Below are 26,108 nucleotides of genomic sequence, written 5' to 3' on the forward strand. Positions count from 1 at the left end.
TGATCAATCTGGAATCTCTAGATTTATGGGTGCTAACAAGTTAAGCATTGTGCTTGAATTTTCTTCGACTAGAGCATAACTTTCTAGAAGATCATACACACGACTTATTTCTAGACTAAGAAACTAGCCATATGATCAATCTGAACTCTCATCCAACCAATTCATAAACGCTGGATGGATCATCCATTGTCACTTTGTCACTTTTCAAATTCTGTTGCTGATTTGCTGGTTTGGGACACTATTCAGATCGTAGCCAAAACAAGAAAAGCTTTGTTCTTGAATTTCCTGCAACTAGAGCCTAGCCTTCTTGAAGATCATAGACGAGTTTTTTTCTGGACTAAGCAACAGTAGGCATATGATTAATCTGAATCTCTACCATGCATCCATTAACCCTAGAATATAACTCAAATCCAAGATTATAGGGTTTGGTAGGGATGAATGTATGCAGCTTTATCCCTCTTCACAGAAGAAGTTTTCGAAGTTTATAACCTGAAACAAATAAGTTCTGCCACGGCTGACGTTGCCCACTTTATACCTGAAAAGTGTTCTTAGTTGACCTTGCATTGAATATAAGAATAAGACGTGAGTAATTAAAAGAAGACTACAGGAAGTTGTAAACCCAAAATTTGCGGTGAAGAATCTCCAGGACAATCAATGAGCTGCAGATGATTAGCGAACGTTCGTGAGAGAGAAAGGTCAACAATTGCGGAGATTCTCTAATGCTTCACAAATTTTCAGATGATCGAGAAGATCCATAATTGGTGGGGAAACAAGAGGAAAATGCATGTGCTGCCTTGCATTAAGGAACTGTAATTGGCCATTACAGATATCTGTAGCTAGTGATCAGATCGTTCCTTAAAAAAATTGAAGAAAATAGCAGAGAAAAATGAGTGCTTGAAAGAGACTTCTACAACTGTGCTCCACTGCTACTGTCTGGAGCATGGTAGAACTTTACACCCCCAAATTAACAGCTCCGGAATTTCTTCACATTGCTTGCAGATTATGTGAGATACTGCCCCCAAGACATAACCACAAAGATGATGGCTGCTTAAGGATTTGACCGATTAGAAAGCAAATGCTAATGAACAAAACCGCACTTGTGTGTGTAAGATATCATCACAGTTGCATCAAACCACCCAAAGAAAGCAGGAGAATTGAAGGGTTAGTGAAACATTTTGTACTCTTGATCCTTCTGCTTCAATATCATTTGTAGTTTTGGACATTCAATAAAAGAAGACAAATGTGTTAAAAATAAAATTAATCTCCAGACCTACGCCTACCAGCAAACAAAATAGCATCAACATACAAGATATGAATGTGTAACGAAGTTTATTACTCCTTTTTCTTCCCTAAACAAACGAACATACTGGGATGAAAAGAGGATTTCTCTCCCTTAGTCTTCAATCTTTTCTTCAAGAGCAGGAGATCGCCTTAGTATTCCTAATCTGAACATGGAGATAGCACTCGCCGAACACAGTCACCGTTAAGAACCCAAAAGACTCAAGTAGAAGTGGATACCTTGACAGCTTTGAACGAAGGATGAAGCAAACCCAGATCATCTTTGACCTCTAGAGGATTGTTCGTCTCGTTCCGGATCCTCTTCACTCTCCTGCTAGCCAGCGATTTGTGGGTGAACCCATACATTTGCAGGATCTGATTGTCCCCAAAATTGAACGCTCGATCCATCTGTTTCAAGCACCTCTCCACAGAGTAATCCCCAAATTTCCCACATGGCTTGCAACCCACAAAGTGAGTAACCAAGGGCCATCGGTGGTCGCCCAAGCCTGGGTGGTACTTCTCTATATACTCCTCATAGTTATCGACCAAAATCCCCCAGTAACCATGCAAGTAATAATGATTTTCGAGATATACTTTGTCTGCCCACTTATCTTTCTGCGTGATGAGAAGGTAAACCATGGCGGATTGATCGTCAGCCTCGAAAACAGGCCGGCCCTTGAGCGCCCTCGTAAGGATCTTTCCAGCTTCGTCTCTGATCTTCCCTTTGGGTCCCATGGGCGACCAGGCATCAAGCATATCAAGCGACCACTGACAGTTTCTGAGAAGGAAACTTCCCGTGTTCAACCCAATCCAATTCTTTTCATCGTAAATCATCTCGTTCCAGCCGTGCATCACAAAGTTGTGATTTTTGTATCGTTCCCAAGGAATTTCAAAAGCCATGTCGGTGAACATGGCATCACTATCCATCCACCACAGGAACTCAATCTCTGGATGAGACAACAAGAGTTTGCGAATCAAAGGTAGCTTCGCCCAAAAACCCGCCATCTCGGCATCAAGAAGCGCCATATTGTAAAAGACTTCGATCGCGTGTACACGGCAGTAATCAATTTTGTTCTTGATCGATTTCAAGAGGTAATGATCACCGACCGGATTCTCACATGGTTTCGGCGAGGACCCTGTAACGAGAAGAACCCTAGGCTTGTTGGGAGCAATAAAATTGGGCAAATCAGGGTTGTCCGCAAGCCATTTCGCTCGTTGCTCATCCCAATCAGAGATTTTAGGGCCAAGACTATAGGGTTTGTTAGGATCAGGCTTGTCGTCATCTCCTTCCTCATCAACCGCTATCTTGGATGGATCAAAGGTGCCGTAATTGTTGTTATTTTCCGTCGTTTCTGCGGTTGTAGTCTGGGCTTCTTCAAGAACACGGTGAGGCTCAGCCCTCTTGCGCAAGTAAAGATGATCCCTTATCTCCTCGAAATCCTGTTCAGGAGTACCGAATTTGCCGGCTCCAATGTAGCTACGAAGCACAAGAATGGTCAGAAAAAGACAAAGGACCGTGACCTTACCATGCTGAACAGCCCTCTGGATTTGTCGGACACGACGAGCTCCAAGGCAGCGCTCCAGCATTTTCCTTCTCCTTTCTTCCGATCTCCTTCCGATTACTGCCTCTCCAAATCAGATTGCAAAACCCCAAACTCAAACGCGAATCAGTTACGAGTTTGACCTCATGATCTGAACAAAATGTGCGGTAGGGTTTGCACCATTGGAAATCCAGACTCTAACCAAACTTTTTGCCCAGAAGATTAGAATCTTTATCTCCAAACTTCGACTTAAACAGGAGCTTGAAGCTCTGGAATATGCTTTCAGCCGCTCAAGATCTCCAATCTACCTCTGCTATGTAGGAATTTCTCTCCCTTGCAGTAATGTCGGTGGAGGTAGAAATTTTTTAATTTTTAGGAAGGGAGAGAGAAAGAGAGAGGTTAGCTCTGTGTACACTTCTGTGCTTAAAGCTTTAATTGACAATTGAAAATGGATTAATAAATTATTCCTCTTCGGGACCCACATGGCCATATTTGGACCAATATTTCGTCCATTTACGACAAGAAAATTAATCATTATTTTTTTTTTAAATATGTGATATCTGTTTTAAAAACTCTTTAATGTGATTTATAAATAGATTTTAACCATTTGATGTGATGTTGAATACATGTCACACATCTACAAGGAAATGAACTGGATAAATTTCTGGACGCCATACTTTGCTAGCAAGGGTGGCGACAGTGAATTTCGTTAGATGGGTGCGTTGGGTCAAACGACTCAGACTTAGACAATGGGCCGGATTTTATTTATTTAAGAAATTGAAATTATCTTTTTCTTTTTCTACGACTCAACCAAAGGTGAATCTCTTCGACCATATGATTTGAGTTTGACTATTGAGTAAACTATAGAGCAAAGGTGGACCAATATCAGGTCCACTTCCGAGCAAAGGTAGGGTTTGGATCTCTCTCCTTGAAGGGTTTCCTGCTGAGTAATATGCTAATCCAAATGTTATAATAAATTTAATAAGTATTTTTAAATCCAAATATTACACATGATAGAATTCTATAACTCATTGGACATTCATTAGAAAATTCTTGCCAAAGAAAATAGCCAAATACCTAAAATCTAAACTACAACAACAATAATTATGAGCCTTTTATAACTAGTAAGTTAGTTACTTAGATGTAGGGGTGTCAATAGTGCGGTTTCAGGCTGAAAAACACCTAGCCCAAACACGGTCCATTAGCAAAATAACTGTTTCGGACTGGTTTCAGTTTGGTGCAATTTGGGTTCGGGCTAACTAACGGTTTAAATTCAGGTTGACTAATGTTTTATGGTGTGTAAGAAAAATAACAAGAAAAAACAATCGAGCATCCTACAATAAAAGCAAAAATTATATGGAAAACAAAATTGCTATTGGTCAATTTCCATTAAAAAAAAACCCACACATTCTATAGAAATCAAGAACCTAGATATTTAGTAAAATGACTATTTGATATTTGAATTCATGCTTAACTTTTTTTAATTGTCTATACAACTACCTAATGGTAATATAATGATTCAAATACTATTTATTGTAAAATTACAAAACGGGTTGTGGTTCGGTTTCGAGTTGGTGCGGGCTCCACAACCCTCAACCCAATTACGGCCCATTAAGATTTGATTTGGGTCGGTTCGGGTTATAAAGGGCCGGTACGTTTCGATTTTAACGGTTCGGACTATAAATTGACATCCCTACTTAGATGTTTGCTTTTCAAGTTCCAACCTAAGTTCTTTTTTAGTTTTTTTTTTGGTAAACATCAGTTCTATTTGACGTCATACTAAACATAAAGCTTAATTATTATTTTCCCCACTTTTCTTAAGGTTAGTTTAAGTCTACCAACAGTCTTATGATTCATTCGATCTGGATTTCATTGGCATTTGAAGGCATCCCATTAAACATGATTGTGCTACTCAATTGATTTTCTTGTAACTTATCTTTTATTGAAATTATTATGAGACCAGTTCTAATATGATCATTTTTTTCTTCATTCATTTTAGTTTTGTATTTTATCCATGTTAGATTTCTTATTTCTGTTACATTGCTTCTTTATATAATATGATGTTTCAGATGATCATAAATATCAAATAATGATAAATAAATTGGAAATTTTCTCTCTTTTTTTTTAACTTTGAGCTGTGCATAGGAAATGAGTTGTCATTGGAATGAATTTATCTTTTAAGTTTGAGCTGGGTCTAATGAATCCAAAATGTTTGACAAATTTGGCCATAAGCTGTGTTTATATGTTTTTAAATTTCTTAGCTTACCTGTCTGGTTGTCTACCACAAAATTAAAGACGATTTCTTTTTCTACCACCAAGAGAAAAGACAGGGATGTTGTCTTGGACTCTCGGCTACCGACAATGTGGAGCACTACAGATGTGATCTTTACTTGCGTTCGTTGTAATCAGGTTGTCTTTTTTATTTTCGTCCAACAGTAAACTTGTGTAAAGCTCTCCAGTTGAAAATTTCGGGAGGCAATGCCACCAAATTCTAGAGATACTAAAATTTTTAGCCCCACGAGCAATGAAATCTGCGTAAATGTTGTTGGATCTACTAATAAAAGTAAAAAACACAAATTCAAAAGACATCCTAAGCTTCAAAACCTCATCCACAAGACAACAGCATGTCCAATCTAAGGAATGACTCCCACCATTTAGGGCTTCAATTGTACTTTTGTAGTCTGAGAAGATAACCAGCTTGGTAATTTGAAGTGATTGCGCCAACAAAATCCCATCCCTTAACGCCTCTAATTCCACGGCAGTTAACGACGTACTAAGACCAATTAGATCAATCAGGGAAGACTTGTTAGTTCGACTTTTATTGATGATATATGTAATGTATTTACAATTAATGCACAAAATTGAGCAGTATACTGATTAGGATGGAACATATGGTTAAAGGTAAAATTTTGGAAAAATTACATGATTAGCTCAATTTGGATTTATCTTTACAAAAATAACCATTCAATGGTTCACTTAACAAAATTGGTTAAAAGTAAGTTTACATTTACAAAACTAGCCAAAATAGTGATTTTTCATGCCTTTTGGACATTGTTATCCTAAAATTGATGATACCAAAATGGGATAAAAATGTCCAAAATGTATGAAAAATTAGAGACTTTTTCCTTTTGGACAAAATAGTAATTTTTACTCTTTAATTTGCTTAGTTTTAGGGGTTAAAAATGTCTGAATGGATGAAAAATCACTATTTTGGCTAGTTTTGTAAATATAAACTTAATTTTAACCAATTTTGTTAAGTGAAACATTGAGTGATTATTCTTGTAAAATGAAACTCAAAAAAAGCTATTCATGTAATTTTCCCTAAAATTTTGACCACTCGATTTGTATTTTTTTTTCAACTATATCTATTTGTAAAAAAAAGAAGAAAAATGAGTGATCGAAATTTCGACCTCGATCACTGGCGGAGGAGATCATGGCCTACGCAGCACTGAAGTTGAATTTATTTCTTATATATAAAAAGTGTGTTTTCTAAAAAAGAAAATATTCTATTATCAGATCCCAATGCAGTCAAGAAAGACCTATATATGTTTGGAGGACTTGATTTATGTTATTTGCCCCCTTTTTTATCACTAACATGGATGCTATTCTTCGAGTTGTTTGGGGTGTGTGTGCGCGCTCAAAGAAGCTTCTTTGTTCAGATGGCCATGTCTTTTCTAAGGAAGGGATATTGATGGATTACAGGCTGGCTTGGCAAGAATTTGATTTGGCTTGTGGCCTTGTGGGTTGTAATCGATGTTGAAATCATATGCTTTTACTAAGAAGAGAAGAAGAAAAAAAATTTGTTTTTTATATGATTAATCAAATGAAGGTAGTTTGCATTTGACCTAAAAAAATAAATAAAAATGAAATGAGGGTAGATAATGGATCCCAAAAGTGAAGGACTCTTTTAGGATCCGATCTGGAGAAAGCATTAATTAAATCTAGATTAACTTTTCTTGTAATTTGTTGTCAAGACGCCTAGTCTTAGAACAGTTATTGAACAGCTGCCAAGAGACAGCTGACAGCTACAAGGAGGCAAGGAACAAATCAAAGCTTTCATTGTGGGGACAGTGAAGAAGGGTAATTGGGTCAAGTTCCTCCGTATTTTCATTTTAGCTTTTTGAATAAATAACTTTGCATGGGTTCACATTCTTTACAATTCTCACTTCGCACAATTTCCTGTAATTCTTGTATAGAACTTTGATGGGACTAGACAATATGCTAGTGTAAATTAAAGTAACAAACACAGTTGTAATGGATCAAGCATTCTAACACACAAGAATTTTTAACGTGAAAAAACTTTCAAGGGAAAAAACTACGGGACCGTTATCGGAGTCCACCCAAAACTTCTATTATTACCAAATGATAATAACAATGGTGTATAAATCAATATCTCATCTCTATATAACACTAGAGGAACTCAAAATCACAAGCACATTATCAAATAAATGGAAATTAGATAGAATGAAGAAAAAGTCATTAGGAAGCTTCTTGAGAACTATGGTAAAATGATATTCTGATCGTTGGATATGAAGAGCTAGGTGCCAAGATCATTCCTTTCAAATCTCACTTCATTTCGGCAACGTATCACCGTCGGATTCGCCGAAGAAACCAGAAAATCTCACTTTTTTTAATTGTATCCTTACCAACCAGGACTTTGCAACTAGGTATTCATCCTATTGTGTTTTTGGCAGGGATAGATGTAACTTCAGCTTCGGGGAATGGTGCTCGAATTTGTTTCCAATTCCTGCTCAGTAATGTTTCCTCTCTCCACTCTGGTGATTTTACTCTTTGTAAGTTACAACCATCACTTTATTAACTTGACTAATAGCCGGGCTATGCTTTGTGCAGTGAATCTATAATGTACGGAGACGAGCAACTCTCAGAACATGGACTGAAACCCAACAGAGAAAATGGGGAGAACCTTCAATGCATCAAAAGGCCAGAAGAGCAGGATAGATATCAAAGGGAAGAAGTTGCCTCTGGTCTGATAAAAGGGCTGATGATTTTGATGTTTTTCTTAACCTTTTTGATAAAGGAATGAATTCTTACATGGAATCAAGAGGAATATTAGCAAAGGGAGAGCTGGGAAAGGGGAAGAGTAGGTGGATATGGAAGGGGAAGGGGAAGGGGAAGTGGAAGGGGAGGGGGAAGGGGAAGGGGAGGGAGAAGTCGTAGTGGAACTAGGAATGGCAATGGAAGGGGAAGGGGGAGAGGAACATTCGTGTGGAGAGTGAAAGAGAGCAAAACATAAAGAGAGGAACGTCCATTCCGGGAAACCTTTTTGCTCCCGTTTCCAGTTAAAGCAAGTGTATAGTGGAGATGGGCGTTTAAGACTTATCAAGAATGGATGACTACTGTTAGTGTTTTTTTTTTTTTTTTTGTTGAAAATAAGTTGGCGTTTGATAAACTTGTTCTAAGGCTTCAATGTGAACCTTTTTTACCTTGGTTGATTTCTTTGGTCAGAACCTCAAGTCTCTATGTAGCAACATTCTTCTAGAACCTTTTCTCCCGTTACTTAAAGGGTTGGTAGCTAATAGTTGGTCAAACGCCTCTAACCCTTTTCAGATCAAGTGAATGTTCAAAATCAGTATTTCCACCCTACCACCCACCCAAAAAATTGACCCCAGTAAAGCAATGATGTGGGATGGGCTAAGACTTATCAAGAAAGGAAGACATTAGTTTTAGTATTTCATTTTTAAGCTTCAATTTTGTTGGTTCTCCAGTTCTCATGTTTGGTTGGGTGAATCTTTAGATTCATGAGTTTGTCTTCATTTTTACACTAAAAAGGTCTCATCTTGTCGCCTATCAAAGCATTAAGATTTGAACCAATCAAAATTTTTTTTGAATCATTCCAAAATCAAGCTGGATTATTGGTCCGTTTGCCAATTGAAATCTCGCCGCCAAACCCCGGGCGGCGCTCTTATTGGTTGTTTTCACCCTCCTGCAAGTCTCTACCTATTCTTTTCCTTCTCCCCTTACTTGGGTTGGTAGTAATAGTTGGTAACTCTTAACTTTTCAGATCAGTGAATGTTCAAAATCAGTATTTCCACCCTCCCCCCCCCCCCATGAAGGAGGAAGACATTAGTAGGAAGAATGACATCTGTATCCGGCCTCCATTTTTGTTCCCATCCTACCTTGAATTACAAATGCTTAAAGGATTTCATTTATGATCCTCCGGCTCTCTCTCTTCTATTTCCACGATTTTTTTTTTTCACTCTTGTTTTTTTTCTCTTTTTCTCTGTTATCTTTCTTATGCGGCAACATATATAGGAGAGTGAGGCGGCAATAGGGTTTCAAAAAACCCTATTGCTTCACTTAAAGCTTTTTTTTTTCTTTTTTTGCCCAAAAAAAGCTGGGCCCCACATGACTTTAATGGGCCATTGACTGGACCTAACAAGTATGACACGTGACCCTTTAATTATTCAAGATCACCTAATTAAAAATTGAATCTAATAAATTTATAAATTGTCAATACAGGGTTGGTTGAGTGATAAGATTCACATTTCTCAGTAGAGAGGTTGTGGGCTCGACCTTTGCAATCCTAGTTAGAAATTATAGAAAATTCAAAAGGTGAGAATTGTAAAAAGTGTGAATCCATTTTATATGCATTTTCAAAAGCTATCTCAGGTTGCATTTGTTTGTAAAGGTGAGGTGGGAAAAAAAAAACATGTGGGTCCCATGTGTGATGGAGTGAGAGAGAAGAAAAGAAAAGAAAATGGTTTTGTGAAAAAGTGATAGCGGTGGGTCCCACTTTTTACTTTTCTCAACTTCCCACAAAGTCCCACCAAATATGTAGAGATTTAAAATGGCATGGGTGGGAAAGTTGGGCTGCCACATCAGCAGACAAGTCTCCCACTTTCCCACCCCAAGCAACCAAACAATTTACCATTTTGGGATTTAAGGGAAAAATAAAAATCTACACGCTTTTCAAGAATTTTCCTACCCCACCTTTATTCCAACAAACAAACGCAGCCTTAGGGTTTTATTTATTTTACCTCTAGTAGAATATTCACAATCCCTTTCTTGATACTTTGTTGAACATTCTGGGTTTTCCACTTATTGTTGATGAAATTGATTGGTGTCCACCTCTTAAACTTTGCATGCGAGATTTTTAGCATCAAAGGATCCAATGATCGTTGCATCTCTATCACGTGGGGCTCACTTTTTAAGTATGATCTTTTTCTTTTCTTCTCTTTTCTTTTTCCGGTTCAAATCCTGTGTATGGTCTAAATTATAAAGGTAGACAACCCACATGACAGCAAATCCAAATTCCATACAATAATATGGACTCCATGACTCCATACCACGTGAACGTGAATAGTTTGAATCATATATGAGTAGACTATCCTAAATGGTAGTGGATATTGATTTTGGATTTGAGATTCATTTGTGCGAATTTATGTGTACTTCGATTACATCCTAATGTAGGTTTTTGTATATAATTTAAAACCTAGTAATATAATATGAAAAATCAACTCTAATGCTCCATCACAATGTGTAGAAAAATTGTTTTAGAATATTGAGAAATTGACTTAGCATTATCTTGAACGTAAGCTGATTTTTTATAATATCTCATTCACCGATCTTCTCGAGATGTGTAACTAAAAATTGTTAGAAAAACAAGTTTGGGTGGAGTCGTGTCAGATGACATTGTTCATAAGACCACAGATGTCCTCTATGGTGCAATCAAAAAAAAGGCAAATCGGCCTCCAAGATAAAACAGCCCTTGGCTCCCCTAATAATCATGCACTCACTATTGGATTCCTTCGAGTACTACAGAGTTGTGCTCAACCTATTATAAAATACTAATTATAATAGTGTTATTTTCCAAACAATTTTTTTAAAGAAAGAACAAAACACACGAGAATAACTTGTTTGGGTTTATGACATGAAGAGAGTTTTTTGAAGAGATTTGATAGAAAGAAACTCTACTTTTGGATCTCTTCATTCACAATGTAAAAGAAGCTTTAAGGTAACCTATGTTTATACATGAAGAATCATAGGGTAAAATAAATACAAATGAACAATTAATATTAAGAATTGAAATAATCAAATCACACAAGAGTATATGAAATACTTCTTCCAAAACCTTAAGAGAAATAAATGAAGTTAAAGTATTTAAATTGATTAAAATAAATAAATAAATTAAAATAGTTAAATAAATATTTTGAATCTTATAATTTTTCAAATTGAAACTAACACAATGCTTCTCCTAGATTCCTAGTACATATCTCTTGCCTCTTGTTGTGCTTAAATTGGCCATCCATTAAGATAGCAGCACGTGGTGATTGCTTGAGCTCCGATTGGTTAAAAAATGCAAGTTTGACATATATGCTAAGAGCTAGTCAAAGGTCAACATGGACATCAAGACTCCAATACTTAGAGAAATTGGTTGTGATATCAAGATCACCCTAGGATTGGTTCAGATCAGGTTTCATCCTCGTCTTGGTGATCGGTTTTGGACACACCTCTCAATCCCAAGGTTCAACATTGGACCGCTGTTGTTGGCTCGCCGCTTAGAGTTTGTACACGTTCGGACCGCTGTTGTTGTTGGCTCGCCGCTTAGAGTTTGTACACGTTCTTTTGGGCTGCGTTTGTTTGCTGGAATAAAGGTGGAGTGGGAAAATTTTTGAAAAAAATGTAGATTTCTTACTTTTCCTTAAATCCCAAATGGTAGATTGTTTGGTTGCTTGGGGTGAGAAAGTGTCCGGTGATGTGGCAATCTAACTTTCCCATCCCAAGTCATTTTAAAACCCCACACATTTAGTGGGACTTTGTGAAAAAGTTGGAAAAAAACAAAAAGTGGGTCCACCATTATCACTTTTCCACAAAATCATTTCTTTTCATTTGCTTCTCCTTCACCATACTACACATGGGATCCACATGTTTTTTTTCTTCCCACCCCACCTTTACAAACAAACGCAGCCTTTGTGTTCAAGCTTGTTCTCATGCTCAAGGTCGAATTGGCCTTAGTGCTCATCCCCACATCTCACCCTTAAATAATTAGAATATCATTCAATAAGACCCTTCAATTGAGGCTACGAGAAAAGATAATTTTTTTTGTTTTTCCCTTTGGGATGCCTTTTCTCATTATTCGAGGAACTCAGGTCTCTCCTTTAATCAAGGAAAGTCTTAGATCCTCTTTGCGGGAGTGGAGGATGGTGTTAGGAGGGTTTTTCACTAATATCCAGTCTTCAATATTGGTTTCTTCCCCATCACCTATTTAGGGGTTTTGCTTACCTCAAAGAGGCTGACGACGTCAGATTATGCTGGTTTGGTTTCTAAGGTGGAAGGCAGATTGAGCTCATAGAAGAATCATGCCCTTTCTTATGCAAGAAGAGCTACCTTCATTCATTCGGTTGTTTCGGACATTATTGGGTACTAAATAACCATTTTTAGGCTTCCCCATAGTGTTATCAAGCATCTAAATAGTTTGATGGCTAGATTTCTTTGGTGGGGTTTGGCAAACCGTGGTTCCTTTAGGGTTTCCTAGAGGAAGGTTGGCAGACCCTGGAACGAGGATGGACTTGGTATTATGGATATTGAAGATTTAAATAAGTCCTACCTGTTGCGGCAACTATGGAGGGTGGTGACTGATAAATCTTCATGTTGGTCCCGTTTTGTGTACCATCGATGGTTGAGAAAACACTCCTTGTGGTCCCTGCCCAAGCCTTTTAATTGCTTTGGCTCTTTCAAGACCTTTGGTATGTTCTGTGGCTCCCTGGTGGCCCCTTGAAGGGGGGGGGGAGGTGAGCATGTTTTCGTGACAACCTTGGGTAGGTCTCCTTTTGCTATTGTGAGTGAGTTGTGTAATGAATAAAGTTCTTGCCCCTTGCAATTCCTTGATCTTGTGTTAAATGGTCAATGGAGAGATTTGTGACATCTGTCGGTTGAAAAATCTGACTTGTCAATTGTACTTTTGTGCGTAGAGTCTTCTAGTAGGTTCTCTTTGAAGTCAACCCTTGGCTTGATCAGGACCCCTATGGCGATGGGAGCTGGGTTAATTTGATTTGGTAAAAAACTGTCCTTCTCGCTTCTCTTTCATCGCTTGGTTGGCTGCCTTAGACCGGCTCCTAACCAAACAAAGGATGGCGTGTTGGGGTGGTGTCGGTGGCACTACCTGTGTCTTGTGTCATGATGGTAAACAAGGGGTGGATCATTTGTGTTTTCAATGACACTTCTCTCACATGGTTTGGGAGGCAATTCTACACCGTAATAGATTTACTCCTCATGACCCCTTGAATTGGTGTGAAGAGGTTCAACAAGCAGTGCAACACCTAGTGGGTTATTCTCTTATAAACAATGTGCAGTGTATGAGGTTCAATGTAACTATTTATTCACTATGGAATGAGTGAAATGTTAAAGTTTTTGGAGGGTTGCAAGCTTATCCGTCTTACATTATTAAGAAGGTTATGAGGCTTGTACAAAAACGCTTCTTTGATATGGATCGGCTAATGGACGACACTCCCGCTCATATGGAATTCTTCTCCAGATGGAAGATCCTAGTTTCTCTCAAGCTTCCGTTGGTCTCTTGGCATCATTGGACTCCTTTGCTAGTGGGGTGGGTGGCGATAAATATGATGGCTCAATTTGTAATGGTGGTGGTGGTGGTTTTGGTGTTTTGTGTCGTGATCATAATGGTGTAGTTCTATTTGCTATTGCAAGTGGTTTTGTAGTGAATGATGTGCTCTCTTATGAATTGAAGGCCATACACCATAGTCTTGAGGAGGCTGTCACTAAGGGTTTTCAGCGGGTAGTGCTTCGATCGGACTCCAAGAGTGTTATTGAGATGGTGAAGGGCTTCTCAGGTAAGCCTTGGTATGTGTTACCCCTTTTAGAAGATATTTGGGTGACTTCAAATTGATGTATTATGACTTAGTGCATCAGGATAGGGAGACAAATAACGGGGTTGATTTCCTTGCGGGGTTCTTGTTAGCGCTAGGGAAGGTAGTCTTCAACTCGGGTGTGTTCCCGGAGCACTTGCAATCTATTGTGGATGAGGAGGCTAGCGGGAGGTGGTTCATGAGATTGTGATTTTTGTAGCTCTTATGTACTCTGTATCTCTTATCGATATAATATTTTATATTCTCTTAAAAGAAAAAAATTGACATAACGTGTTTTTACCAAAAAAAATAACATGTGAGAAAAATTACAAATCATATACTAATATGTTTACAACACCACATGTACGAAATTTAACATGTGAGAAAATTTCAAATCATATACTAATATGTTTACAACACCACATGAACGTACATACTAATCAACCAAAACATAGTTACATACATAACCCCAAGAGAAAAAGAAGAGCTAACTTCAAGCGTAAAGCAGCTTAAAATTTACAATAGTCATGAAGGCCACCCAGGCCAAACAAGGCTTAACAAGATCAGCAGCGATTGGATTCAATTTCCTATAGTTTTGAGAACAGCCAACAAGAGCACCAAAGAGACAAACACACACGATCAATCCAAACTTAGTGGCTCGATAAGTGAATGTGATGGGGGCCCAGCAGAGGCCTAGAATGAGTTGGGCTAGATAAAGATACAAAGCCGTGGGCTGACGATGAAACCCACCCTCGGCCCAAACAAGCCAAGCGGAAAGGCCCATGAGGAAAGAGGAAGCAAGAGAAGCCAAGTGTAGTGCCCAGAAGAAAGGCGTCCTCGCTACATGGCCATCACCTGCAGAGCAGTAGATTGTGATGAGAGTGAGAGAGACAGGGAAGGCAACCGCTATGGTTAATGAACGAAGACCTCGTTTCGCCATGACCGTTCTCTTGGCTTTCCTGTTATTGTTGTCATTCGTTGTGGTTTTGGTGGATTCATCTCTGATTCGTTGTTTCAGGCTCTGAGTTTCCATGAGAACATGCAGAAAGAGATTATTCAGATCGAAGACCGAGAAAACCAGAAGAGATATGTCCGTGTATGAGAGGCTGAAGCTGTGGCTCAGACGAAGAGAGATCGAGAAAGAATGGAGAGCCCTTGGTTGGAGGAATTTAAGGTGGATTCTCATAGATAAGCTCCTTTTTCTCTCGTTGATCCGTTGGAAATTTGAAGAGCAGGTAACGCGTGGCTGAAGGAGGATCTAAAGAGTGGATGAAGCTTTTACACGTGGAAAGATTTGGAGTGAGTTAGGGTCATGGATTTGAAATCTGATGGGATCGGATACAGAATTTGGAATCGGCTCGGTTGGCCGATCTCATCAAATCCGATTCAGGATTGAGCTGATTCGGTATGGAAACTAGGGTTAGGGTGACTTTATGCCGATTCGGAATCGGACCCTATAGGCACTGCCAGGAAGAGCCCGAGACGAGACGAAGCTGAGGAGGGTTGAGCTTCACATCTCATAATTCAACATCCATGATACTTGCTCGTCTTCTCCATGGATTGAGATGACATCTGAAAACAAAGCTATGGCTAGAAAATTTGCAGTTGGAGGGAAACAATCTGAAGCTGTTAACGGTGGTAAAATTTCAAAAGCAGCATTTGCTTCTGCTTTGCTCGTAGCAGATGCTCTTCTGGTATCTCTTATAATTGTCTATGTGCCATGTAAGTCGAGCTAACCCATCTTTGTCTGTCTTTCTTTCAAATTCCTTTGTTTTACTTGGTTTTCCTCTTTTTAACTTTTTTGAACTTCAGATACAAAAATAGACTGGGATGCCTATATGTCACAGGTACTAATTTTGAAAGCAAACAGTCCTTTTTTTGGGTTTGCCCTTTGAGATTGTACTCTTATATGGATATGATATAGGTTTGATTCTGCTGCTTTGAACTGACAATAGGTAACTGGGTTTCTCCAAGGAGAAAGAGATTATCGTAATCTGAAAGGCGATACTGGGCCTCTGGTGTATCCAGCCGGCTTTCTCTATATATATTCTGCTATTCAGTATGTTACGGGAGGGGAGGTCTACCCAGCTCAAGTAACTTACTGGACCTTCATTAAATTTTCTCTTTGTATTTAGACCATAAGAAGAACCTCAGAAAATGGCTTTTATGTTTGGCATTGGCAACTCGATAGTCAATTCATGTAATAAACTCTGTTTTTTCCTCTTGGCACATGCTTACTGGGGATGGGATTGTGTGGTCTTGAAGGTAGTTCTCCCTACGTAAGAAATAGAGACTCAATGTATCATGACAGGCAATATAACTTTTCCTTTTGAGAATTTTAACTGAATTTATGATGAAGTGTAATTTAACCAAGGCTAGAACTCAACAAAAGCTTCATTTGCTAATCCTGATATTCCCCATTAATTATGATGCCAAGATTAGACGAGTTGAATATGTCTTCTTTCAATCTGTGAATTTGCGATTTGTAGGCTGCCCAAAACTTATCTAACTTCTGCTATGTTTATCTTCATTTAAATATTGTTTGTCATGTCACTGCAGATTATTTTTGGCATTCTATACATTGTTAATTTGGGGATCATCTTGTTTATATATGTAAAGACTGATGTGGTAAGTCTACTTTGAGCTTCTAGTATAAATTTTCTTTTGATGGTTATGCTTCTGGTGAAGCTTCAGATGTCTGGATATTCTATATTTGGTTGAGAAGACTTCTAATGAAATGCCTACTTATGTTGTAATTTCTTCATAAGGTTTCGTGTGTCAGGGGACTGGTAGACAGGTGAGTTGTAGTTCTTTGATTTGAATGAAAACAATTGCAGGTTCATGTTTTTCAAGTTTGTATACTGCGCTTTTCCTTTTATCCTCTCATTTGTAGGTTGAGTCTCAGTTAAATGCTTTTAATGTATATAGGCTATTAATATGCAAATGGTTATGGGGCTTCTTATTTTGTGTTCAAATTTCCAAATATTCCCCTCCCCCCCCCCCCCCCCCCCAAAAAAAAAAATAATCTTACTAGGGACAGGCTGGAACTCATAATTTACTAAGAGTCATTATATTCGGACCAGTTTTTAGAAGGATGATTCACTTTGCTAAGCTCTTATGGATTCTGCATTCAGTAATTGCATTTATTTGGTTGTTTATTAAAAGGCATCCATAGCCCTGGATTTATGTTATTTATTTATTCCTACTTCTTTTATGCCAATGTTGGTGACTGGAGATAACTCTCTTCAATTATTCCTGGGATGGGAGGGAGTAGGTCTTGCTTCATATTTGTTAATTCATTTCTGGTTTACACGACTTTAGGCAGATAAAGCAGCTACAGTAACCGATGCACCGCTGTTTGAGTTGACATGTTGGGAGAGATCATAGGGGCTATGAAGATGTACATGAATAATACAGTTTTGGAGATAGGAATGAGGATGGAATTTCAGTTGTAGATTTTGTTAGGGGTCATGATTTATCCATTGCAATACTTACTTTAAAAAGAAGCATTTAGTTATCTTCAAAAGAATAAAAAATGGGGAACATAGTCGCTAATAGATTTTTTCCCCCCAAGTATTTTGTCTAAAACTTTGTTATGATAGGGACTTAAGGTTATACAGGGGAGATCCTAACCACACACCATGAATATATGCCTTATTACTCAGAATAATATTAAAATAACATTTTTTTCCTAGGATAAAGTGTGTCGAGCTGAAAAATGAAAAAGCCATGGAATCATTTATTGATAAGGTGGGATTTTGAGGGCAACATCTATGCAATGTAGAATGAAATGACAAAACTTGTACTACGAATGTTGCTGAAGTTCTCCTAGGTAGACTTGGTGGTGTATGATGAGGTTCAGGTAGACATAAAAAGTTCAAAACTAAGGAAGCTAGTTATAAGACATGGCAAAGGGTAAGGATGTAGAGGATCCAAAAGGTATAAATTTGCTAGGAATGATATGAAGAAAGTTAAGGGAAAAGCAAGAGTCAAGGTATATGAAGATATTATAATAATCTGACCACAAAAGAAGGGGGAAAAACCATCTATAGGACACCTACATTGATGGAAAGAAAGATTATAGATCTCAACCGTCTTAAATGTATTAAAGTTTAAAAGTGAAGATGGTAAAGTACGAGTAAGGGATGGGGACGTTAATGAGAGATGGAGAATTGAGATATTATTTCTACAGCCCACTAAATGAAGAATTTGGATAATTGCATTATATTAAGACATCACATTTCATAGATATGTAAAAGATTAGGGCATTTGAAGTAAAAGAAGCTTTAATGAGGATGAAAATAGGCAATGCACCGAACCTAGATGAGTTTCCAATAGAAGGGTTTGAATAGCTTAGGATTTTGTTGTTTATCTTGGCTAGCTAAGTTGTTTAATAAGGTTATGACTTATGAGCACAAGGGTAGATGAATGGAGGAGAAGCACTATCCATAGGTGATACCTAGAGCTGCAATGTTATGTTGTGATCCAAATTCTTGTACCCGATTTCGAAGATGGACTCGAACCGACATATGTTGGTGGACGACCTGAATGATCTGATTTGGGAGATCTGTGATTGAAGTAGAGGGCTTACAACCCGACCAGATGGATTGACCCATTTACTTGAATAGAATCTATAAGTATATACCCTATGTTTGCCTATGAGGTCATTGTGAGATTTGGGATTTTCGCTTTAGGATTTTGGGTGAGAATTTTTGTAACGTCGTTCTAGCGATTCATTGGAAGATCTCCATTCTTTTCTTCTTCTACATAGTGGAAAGTTCTTCACTTGTGGACGTAGCACATCGCATTGGTGTGTGAACCACGTTAAATCTCTGTGTTCTTTTGTTTTGTTTTTGTTTCAATTCGTGATTTCTTGGTGTTTGCTTTAACATGCATAATGACAAAGGGCTACAACTGATGAGTCACATTATGAAATATTGAGAAGGTTATTGTAACTCATATGACGTGAGAATATACTATTATTGGAGAACCATTTTTGGTTTTATGCTCAGAAGATCTTGGATAGAAGCTTGATATTTCTTTTGGAGACTCATGGAAAGATATGCAAGAACATCTCCATGTGGTCTTTTATTGTCCTATAAAAAGATTATGACAAACAAACAATCCTTATAAAGTTTGTTTGGCAACCATTAGAGAAGAGAAGTGTTTCTAGTAATAGGTGGAAATCATTAAAGCTATGCTTTTTTTTTTTTGAGAGGGGGGTGGTGTGGTTGAGGTTATGAATTTCCAATTACAATTGAGTTACATTAAATATCAGCTTTATGCCCTTGTTTTTTCTTTACCCAAAAAACCCCTTATTTGTGTGTGCTTATAATGGATGATTTTACTGGAGAAATTCAAGATGAGGTTCCTTGGTGTATAGATGTCAAAGTGCAAGTTGATTATGGTGTAAGAGGTGGGTAAGGACACCAAAGGGACACCAAAAAGGTGGCGGCCTCGGCAGCCAAGTAGTTTGGCTTGATAACTATGACTTGGTGTATGCTTGTTGCTGATAAAATTTGTTTTGGTGGATGAGACAAAACTAGGAAGTAATGCAAAGTTGAAATTGTGAAGATCAACCTTGGAATCATAGGTTTTAATATATTTTTTGGTAGAAGAATGTTTTAATATAAGTAGAATGAAAATACAGTTTATGGAGTGTGACTCAGTTGCACTAGGCAGGCAATGAGGCGGCAAAAATTGATGAAAAGGAGGTTTTGCAAAATGATAACTTTAGGTATATAGTTTCAATAATAAATAAAGAAGCTGATATAAAGGAGGATGTTTCATGTTGGATTTTAGTAAGATGGATAAAGTGGTGAGTTGCATTCGAAGTGTTGTGTGCTCAACATACTCTTTCAAAACATGAAGGAAAATTTTAAAGGATGGTCATACGACTGGCTAAAATGTATTGGGCAGAATGTTGGGCAGTTAAGAAGCAACATATGGATAAATTAAGTGCAACACAGATGAGAAAGTTGGGATGGATGTGTGGCAAAACGTAGAAGGATTATGTAAGGAATAATCATATTAGAGCTGATTGGGAGTAGCTCCAATGCATGATACTACAGTAAAGTCGTTGGTAGAATGAACACAAAGAAAACACAAACAAAAACAGAGATAAAACGAAAAGAACACTAGGATTTAACGTGGTTCACACACCAATGCGGTGTGTAGATCCACGGGTGAAGAAGAAGAACTTTGACTATGTAGAAGAAGAAAATAATGGAGATCTCTCAGCCAATCGCCAGAACAGCGTTACAAGCACTCTCACCCAAAAACCCTAAGGCAAAAACCCCTAAATCTCACAATGACCTAATAGGAGAACAAAGGTACATATTTATAGATTTCAATCAAATAGGGTCAACCCATTTGGTCGGGTTGTTTCTGTACCACGGGGCTACGCCTCCGCACCCCCACCATAAGCTAAGGTCAATATGGAAGCAGACCTCTAGTTCCATCACAGATCATACTAAATCAGGTTATTCTGGTCACCCACCAAAATATGTTGGTGCGGGTCCATCTTCGAAGTCGGGTACAAGAATTTAGGTCACAACATAACAGCCATTAAGGTGGCATTGGAGGCTTTTGGATGCTTTGCACGAAGAAGTGGTTTAATTTAGATTGAGGGAGCTAAAAGAGCCAAAGGTAGACCTAAAATGGCTGAAAGAGAAGGGTTGAGGAGAGACATGCTAGCTTAGGCCTTGTATTAGATATAACCGTTGGATATTCGAATGGATCTGATTGGAAAGATCCACCCCATTTTGTTGGGTTTGGGTTGATTTGCCTTTTTGTTTTCAATCTTTAGTTATATGCTGATACCACTAGCTGATATTTGTAGGTGACATCCAGCAATGTGCACTTTTGCAGTTTTCTGCCCAAATCAATTATCATTCAGTCATTTGCATTTTTTTTTTTTTGGGGGAGATGCATCTTATTGCCTTTAACGGACAAAACAGTTTTATTGCATTTCACTGTTGTTTTATTTTAAAATTTGCTTTATCTTATGACTTCAAAGGATGAAAGCTGAGACTCCCTACTTCTCTTTCAATATTTGAGATTGGTGAGATATTTTTATGACAATGTTTGATTGCATTCCAATGCTTAAATGAAAGTTCTATCTCGTTTTCCACTGTGCCTGCTTGGTAGAGGTCTGCATGCATGAATTTTGCAGTCTTACTCCCACCCTGCTCCTTTTCTCTTGAGGAGGCAGGATTGGTTTACATCTAAAAATGTCAATAGAGGTAGTAAAATCTTTTTATCCAGCTGTGTTGCTGCAATATATATTCTGTGTGTAGTATGCTGGATATTTCCTTTTAGTGGTTAGTTCATTTCTTTTTCCTTTTTGGTTTTGGTTTTGGTTTTATCCTTTGTCTGTTCTCGTTTTGCCTAAAGCTCACCTATAATGTGTTTGTGTTGTTTCTCAATGGCTTGCAGCTTCCGTGGTGGGCTCTCTCTTTGCTATGTTTGTCAAAAAGAGTCCATTCCATATTTGTGCTTCGTCTCTTTAATGATTGTTTTGCCATGACTTTTCTTCATGCTGCACTGGCATTACTTCTTTACCAAAGATGGCATCTTGGACTGATTATTTTCAGGTGGTTATTTGATATTTTGCCAATTCAAGCTGTTCTATCAATAGTTGATCTCACATCTTTTTCTTTTTGCAGTTTGGCTGTCTCGATAAAGATGAATGTGCTCCTTTATGCCCCGCCATTATTAGTGCTTATGTTAAAGGTACATTTTGTTCTTTATGGTTGTATTTCCCTACTCATTTATCCTTTGACTGGAGTTTCAAAATTACTCAACAAGGCATTATCCTTATTTCTAGAACTTCTTTGTAACAGGCTTTGACCATCAAGGGAGTGATCTCTGCCTTGACAGGTGCAGCATTAGTGCAGGTGTGCCGTGCCGTCCTTGGTTTTACTTTTTTTTTTTTCTGGGGGGGGGGGGGCTGTGAAAGATATTGCATCAGGAAATGCATGAAATACATCTTGGTTTTAGTAACTTTGAGTTTCTTTGGTAAATGATGAGTCATTTAGATGCAAAAATTACCATTAACTGAAAGCAAAATGTCTTTTAATGACCTTCACATAGATTCCAAAACCCGATTCTATGTGGTCATGTAAAATCCTTTGCAGGTTAGGGTTCCTGATGCTGGTAAGGTGATGTATTGACTGTAAGTCCTCCCTCTCCTTTGATGGATCCTGTCTATTCATTAGTCCTTCTACCCAGTAATTTACACTCCATAGGAAAACTAAACATTCAGATTGTGATTCTGAGTATTTTGTGCTCTTCTCAACTGTGTTGGATCATCTCTGCAGTGGCAGTGTTAATTTAAAAGCAATTTCTTTGTTTTATTTGCCAAATTGCTTCTGTCAGTGCCATATTGTTATTTAAAGCTTTTATGAATTGGTCTGCAGATTCTTTTGGGGTTGCCCTTTTTATTAACATATCCAGTTGCATACATTTCTGGAGCCTTCAATCTTGGGCGTGTCTTTATCCATTTCTGGTAAATCCCCCTAAATTGATGTTTAGGAAGTTTTTGGACTGAAAATTACTGTCCTTTATGTTCCAGTTACTGTCCTTTGTTTTCTTAGTCAATTCGCTTTGCTGCTCAAGGTATAAACCACTTGTAGGTTGTTCTTTGATACAGTAGTTGTTGGCCTCTTTACTCTCTTTACTAACTGTTGGTCGCTAATGAGAAAATCTTCAATTTGTTCCTCTAAAGAACTGTCATTTGTAATTTGTTCCACTAATAACCATGTTAATGGTATAGCTGAATACAGGTGTTATAATTCTGATTTCTTATCTGACCTGTACGCCACTGCGTCTTTTTGACTCCTAGTTTTGTAACTGATGAACTAATTTTCTTTTATGTCAGGTCTGTTAACTTCAAATTTGTTCCTGAAGTGGTTTTTGTATCAAAGGGATTTGCACTCGCTTTGCTTTTTGTTCATCTTGTGCTACTTGCAGGTTTTGCTCATTATAAATGGTGCAGGTGAGTACTTGGACTTTGTAACTTCCTTCCTTCCTTCTCCCCTAGAAACAACTCCCCCCTACCCACCCCCTCAAGAAAAGAATAAACAAATAGGGGGAAAACCTTGCTGAACAACAAGAAATTTATCTAACTTCAAGGGATGTTGTAAATATCCATCTGTTGAAAGATCAAAATGAAAGATTTAAGTGATTGTTTTCTGAAAGTTGCTCTGTTTTCTCCTACACTAGATCTGTGCTTAAGATGGGTTAGCCTCCATTTTATAGAAGTTAGACCAAGATAATGCTTATATGGCAACTACAATTGCCATAACCTGATTCTGGATTCTTCGGTTTGCTGCTCTGTTTATGAGTAGTTCTTGTTGTTCAGACTGTAGAAGTAACATGGCTTCTGGGTGGTGGGCTGAAGCTGCAGATGCCTACAATGCGTTGGGTTTACAGGGGGCATGGAAATGGGTTATGGTAGAGACATGAAATGTATATGTCATAGACAAGATCTGGGCCTTCAGCAGTTTATTTCTTGCAACATGGATCTTTGAGTTTTTATGATGTCTCCCCTCTCTGCATGGGGTGCTTACAGGCATGAAGGGGGCCTCTTCCGTTTCCTGCACTCCAAATTTGAAACAATGAAATTGAGAAGCGCCATATCAAGCTCCTTCCCTACAAGCCAATTCTATCATGACGACTCATCCTTCAAGATTCTCAGTACAGAACGTAAGTTCTTTACTTTCTAGGTGTATTATCCAATATGCTTGAGCCTTCACAGTCCTCTCCTTCCCATTGGGTCCCAGTTTATTTTTCTGTATTATTCTGCTCTGGGTTTATTTGTTTAGCCTTGGGTGGTCTTTCTGGATTGTAGTACTAAATAGAGGCTTTAACTTTGCAGATATTGTGACTACCATGTTCGTTGGTAACTTCATTGGCATTTTGTGTGCCAGATCACTTCATTATCAATTTTATTCATGGTAAGATTTGTTGAAGACAGGTTGGTGTATCACAAATTTGATTTCTGTCCAAATCACATTCAATCTTTGGTTTAGCAAGGTTGTTTTTGTGGTCACTTGCTACTACTAGATGAATTGACATTCGTTCTCAAAATATGCAACATCCTTTTGCATTTGAAAAACTGAGGCATTTATGTGTATCTTTTTAACTTTTAACTGTATGTGTGGATTGAATAATTTTTTCCTTTACTAAAATAAAGTAATTTAATTCTCCCCTTATGCATGTCAGCAGTTTTGCTTCTTTCAATTGTCTTTTCTGAAAAAATGAGGGACTGGCCTAGAGCCTTTATGCTTAGATCATAGTGCTGTCATTTTAGCATGTGGTCAACTGATTTTAGCTGTGACAGTTTATGATCTTATAGTCCATTTGCTTGAGTAATTTAGCTGTGACAGTCGGGTTTGCTTATGATCACATGGTCCATCTGCCCGTTTGATTCCTAACTTGTGGGATATCAGGGCTGCCAATACAGTTGTGGTAATCACAGGGTGAGTTGTACTGCAATAGAAATTCCTTCAAATGCACTCTCCTGCCCCAGTATGGATTCTAAAACGTTTCCACGAGCATGGGGAGGATGGGGGCACTCCTAATTTTAGTGAGATGATATGGTTTGGATGATTTTCTTTGTTTTCTATATTCATTGGTTGAATGTTCAGGCAAATCTTTAACAATGGAAATATCTCCCTATTTTCCTTACCATTTGGGTTCATTATGGTTTATTTTATTCTTCTATTTCTTATCAAGTGATTTGATAGGCATTGATTGTTTTAATCGTGCACAAATGAAATCTTTGGAAACAGTTTTATATTGAAATTGATAGCCTGGTGTAGCTTCACAGTTCCAGCTTTTAAATTTGACCATACCCATGAAATGGCCACCCCATTTACTTGGGATGAGACTTGGTTGAGTTGAGTTGAGTTACCCTACTCTGATGATATGACATAATTAATTTTGATTGGTGAATCTCCTGTCTACTGGTAAAAAGTACAACAGCCTCAGTTATGCAAGTTATTGTGGTGCAGGTATTTCTACAGCTTGCCATTTCTTTTATGGAGAACGCCTTTCCCCACTCCACTTCGGTATGCACCTAAACTTTGATTTTCAGATTTATGGTTCATGGCCTGTGGCTCATGGTTTTGTCAATATATTGAATTGATCCTTTTGTGTTTGGTATGCAGACTAATCTTGTTCTTTGGGGTGGAGTTGTGCTGGAATATCTACCCTTCCAATTTATATTCTTCTTCTGCTCTCTTCTGTATCCATTTAGCCATAATGTGGGGTCTCTGGGCTGCACGATGTGAATACCCCTGTTTGGATAACAAGTCAACTCAAAAGAAGCAGGAATGAGATCCAGCTGATTTGGTTCTGCCCGGAGGAGAATAATCGGCCAAAAGCCTTGTCTTGTTCGGGACTTCGCATTTAAGGTTTCTTCCAGTTTCATCTCACCTATTGCTAACTGCTAATCTGTGTTGAGGTGCCAAGTTATGGATTTTGTATATTATGGTTTGTGATTTTCATAATTTTAATTATGAACGTTGCCTTTGAGGGTTGTAGTTGGGTTATGGTTTCCAAAAATTTTGCTGGGAAGGATTCATGTGTGGTGTCTCTTCCCCATTTATGATAATCAAATAGAGGGGAAGGGTGCCTTTGCAGTTTGCACATCTTCAATGTTTCTGTATAAAGATATTGTACATTCAACTTTTTGCCTTTTTTCATCCAGTTTTCTATTGCATGCTAAAGTAGCTAAAAAGCGTTAGTAGGTCCCTTTTTGGGGTAACAGGTCCTCTTGGTACCACTGGGTTTTGCATCGCATGCTACCAACTGACCGACGGCATTTGTCTACTAAATTTTTGCGAGATTGCATTATTGTTGATTTAATGTGGTAATCAATGTAAACTTGTCAATTCTGGGACGAACTGTTGAACTCAAATTGAACCGGTCAGTTAAGAACCGGACCAGACTAACCCGACTTTATTAGATGGGCTGTTGGGGATTGAAAAACCTATCAGTTTTGGATTGGTTCAGTCCAAAACGTTATTGGTTCGTTAGTACAAACCACCAATCAAATTGAACATTAAAAATCCATCCTGTTATAATCTATTAATATAGGCGGAGCTTTGCGAGAGGATTCAAACTCTAACCTCCTACGTGGAAGTGTTGGTTTTTGACCAACTGAGCCATCCCTCCGAGTTACTCATTAGGAGGAAATTTTGTCATCAATTCTATTTTATTTACAGTTATGTGATGACATTTGTACTTCGGTATCCATCTAATCTCCACTGGCAGTATGTAGGGATATTCACAAATTCAAAGGACATCATGCATTTTAAATTTCTTTTGGCGCCTAGTTCCAAAAAACAGAGATTTAAACGATCAAGATGCAAATCAATACCTGTGTTTTTTTAAACGGTTGGACCGGGATGGGACACCGGGGGGGGGGGGGGGGGGGGGGGAGGGTAAACATGCA

The 26,108-nt window shown here is 38.1% G+C and overlaps 3 protein-coding genes across 3 annotated transcripts; 1 reads left to right on the forward strand and 2 right to left on the reverse strand.

Moving 5' to 3' along the window:
• Nucleotides 1-676: 676 nt before the first annotated feature.
• On the reverse strand, nucleotides 677-3,233 carry LOC149010768 (xyloglucan 6-xylosyltransferase 2-like). The gene has a single exon (XM_089163608.1). It carries the CDS (start codon nucleotides 2,863-2,865, stop codon nucleotides 1,501-1,503), a length of 1,365 nt encoding a protein of 454 aa, XP_089019734.1. The 5' UTR covers nucleotides 2,866-3,233; the 3' UTR covers nucleotides 677-1,500.
• Nucleotides 3,234-13,945: 10,712 nt separating this feature from the next.
• On the reverse strand, nucleotides 13,946-14,831 carry LOC149010769 (translocator protein homolog). The gene has a single exon (XM_089161212.1). The coding sequence runs from the start codon at nucleotides 14,829-14,831 to the stop codon at nucleotides 14,139-14,141; it is 693 nt and encodes a 230-aa protein (XP_089017338.1). The 3' UTR covers nucleotides 13,946-14,138.
• A 54-nt stretch (nucleotides 14,832-14,885) lies between these two features.
• ALG3 (asparagine-linked glycosylation 3) lies at nucleotides 14,886-25,326 on the forward strand. The gene is made up of 13 exons (XM_089161211.1): nucleotides 14,886-15,367; nucleotides 15,458-15,492; nucleotides 15,601-15,738; nucleotides 16,205-16,273; nucleotides 21,083-21,240; nucleotides 21,313-21,379; nucleotides 21,490-21,543; nucleotides 22,066-22,154; nucleotides 22,527-22,643; nucleotides 23,220-23,353; nucleotides 23,526-23,604; nucleotides 24,664-24,720; nucleotides 24,820-25,326. Exons 1-13 carry the CDS (start codon nucleotides 15,211-15,213, stop codon nucleotides 24,986-24,988), a joined length of 1,323 nt encoding a protein of 440 aa, XP_089017337.1. The 5' UTR covers nucleotides 14,886-15,210; the 3' UTR covers nucleotides 24,989-25,326.
• Nucleotides 25,327-26,108: the final 782 nt, after the last annotated feature.

The sequence above is a fragment of the Hakea prostrata genome, chromosome 7 (assembly GCF_041222555.1).
Source record: "Hakea prostrata isolate BN-2017 chromosome 7, UWA_Hpros_2, whole genome shotgun sequence".
NCBI classification, from domain to species: domain Eukaryota; kingdom Viridiplantae; phylum Streptophyta; class Magnoliopsida; order Proteales; family Proteaceae; genus Hakea; species Hakea prostrata.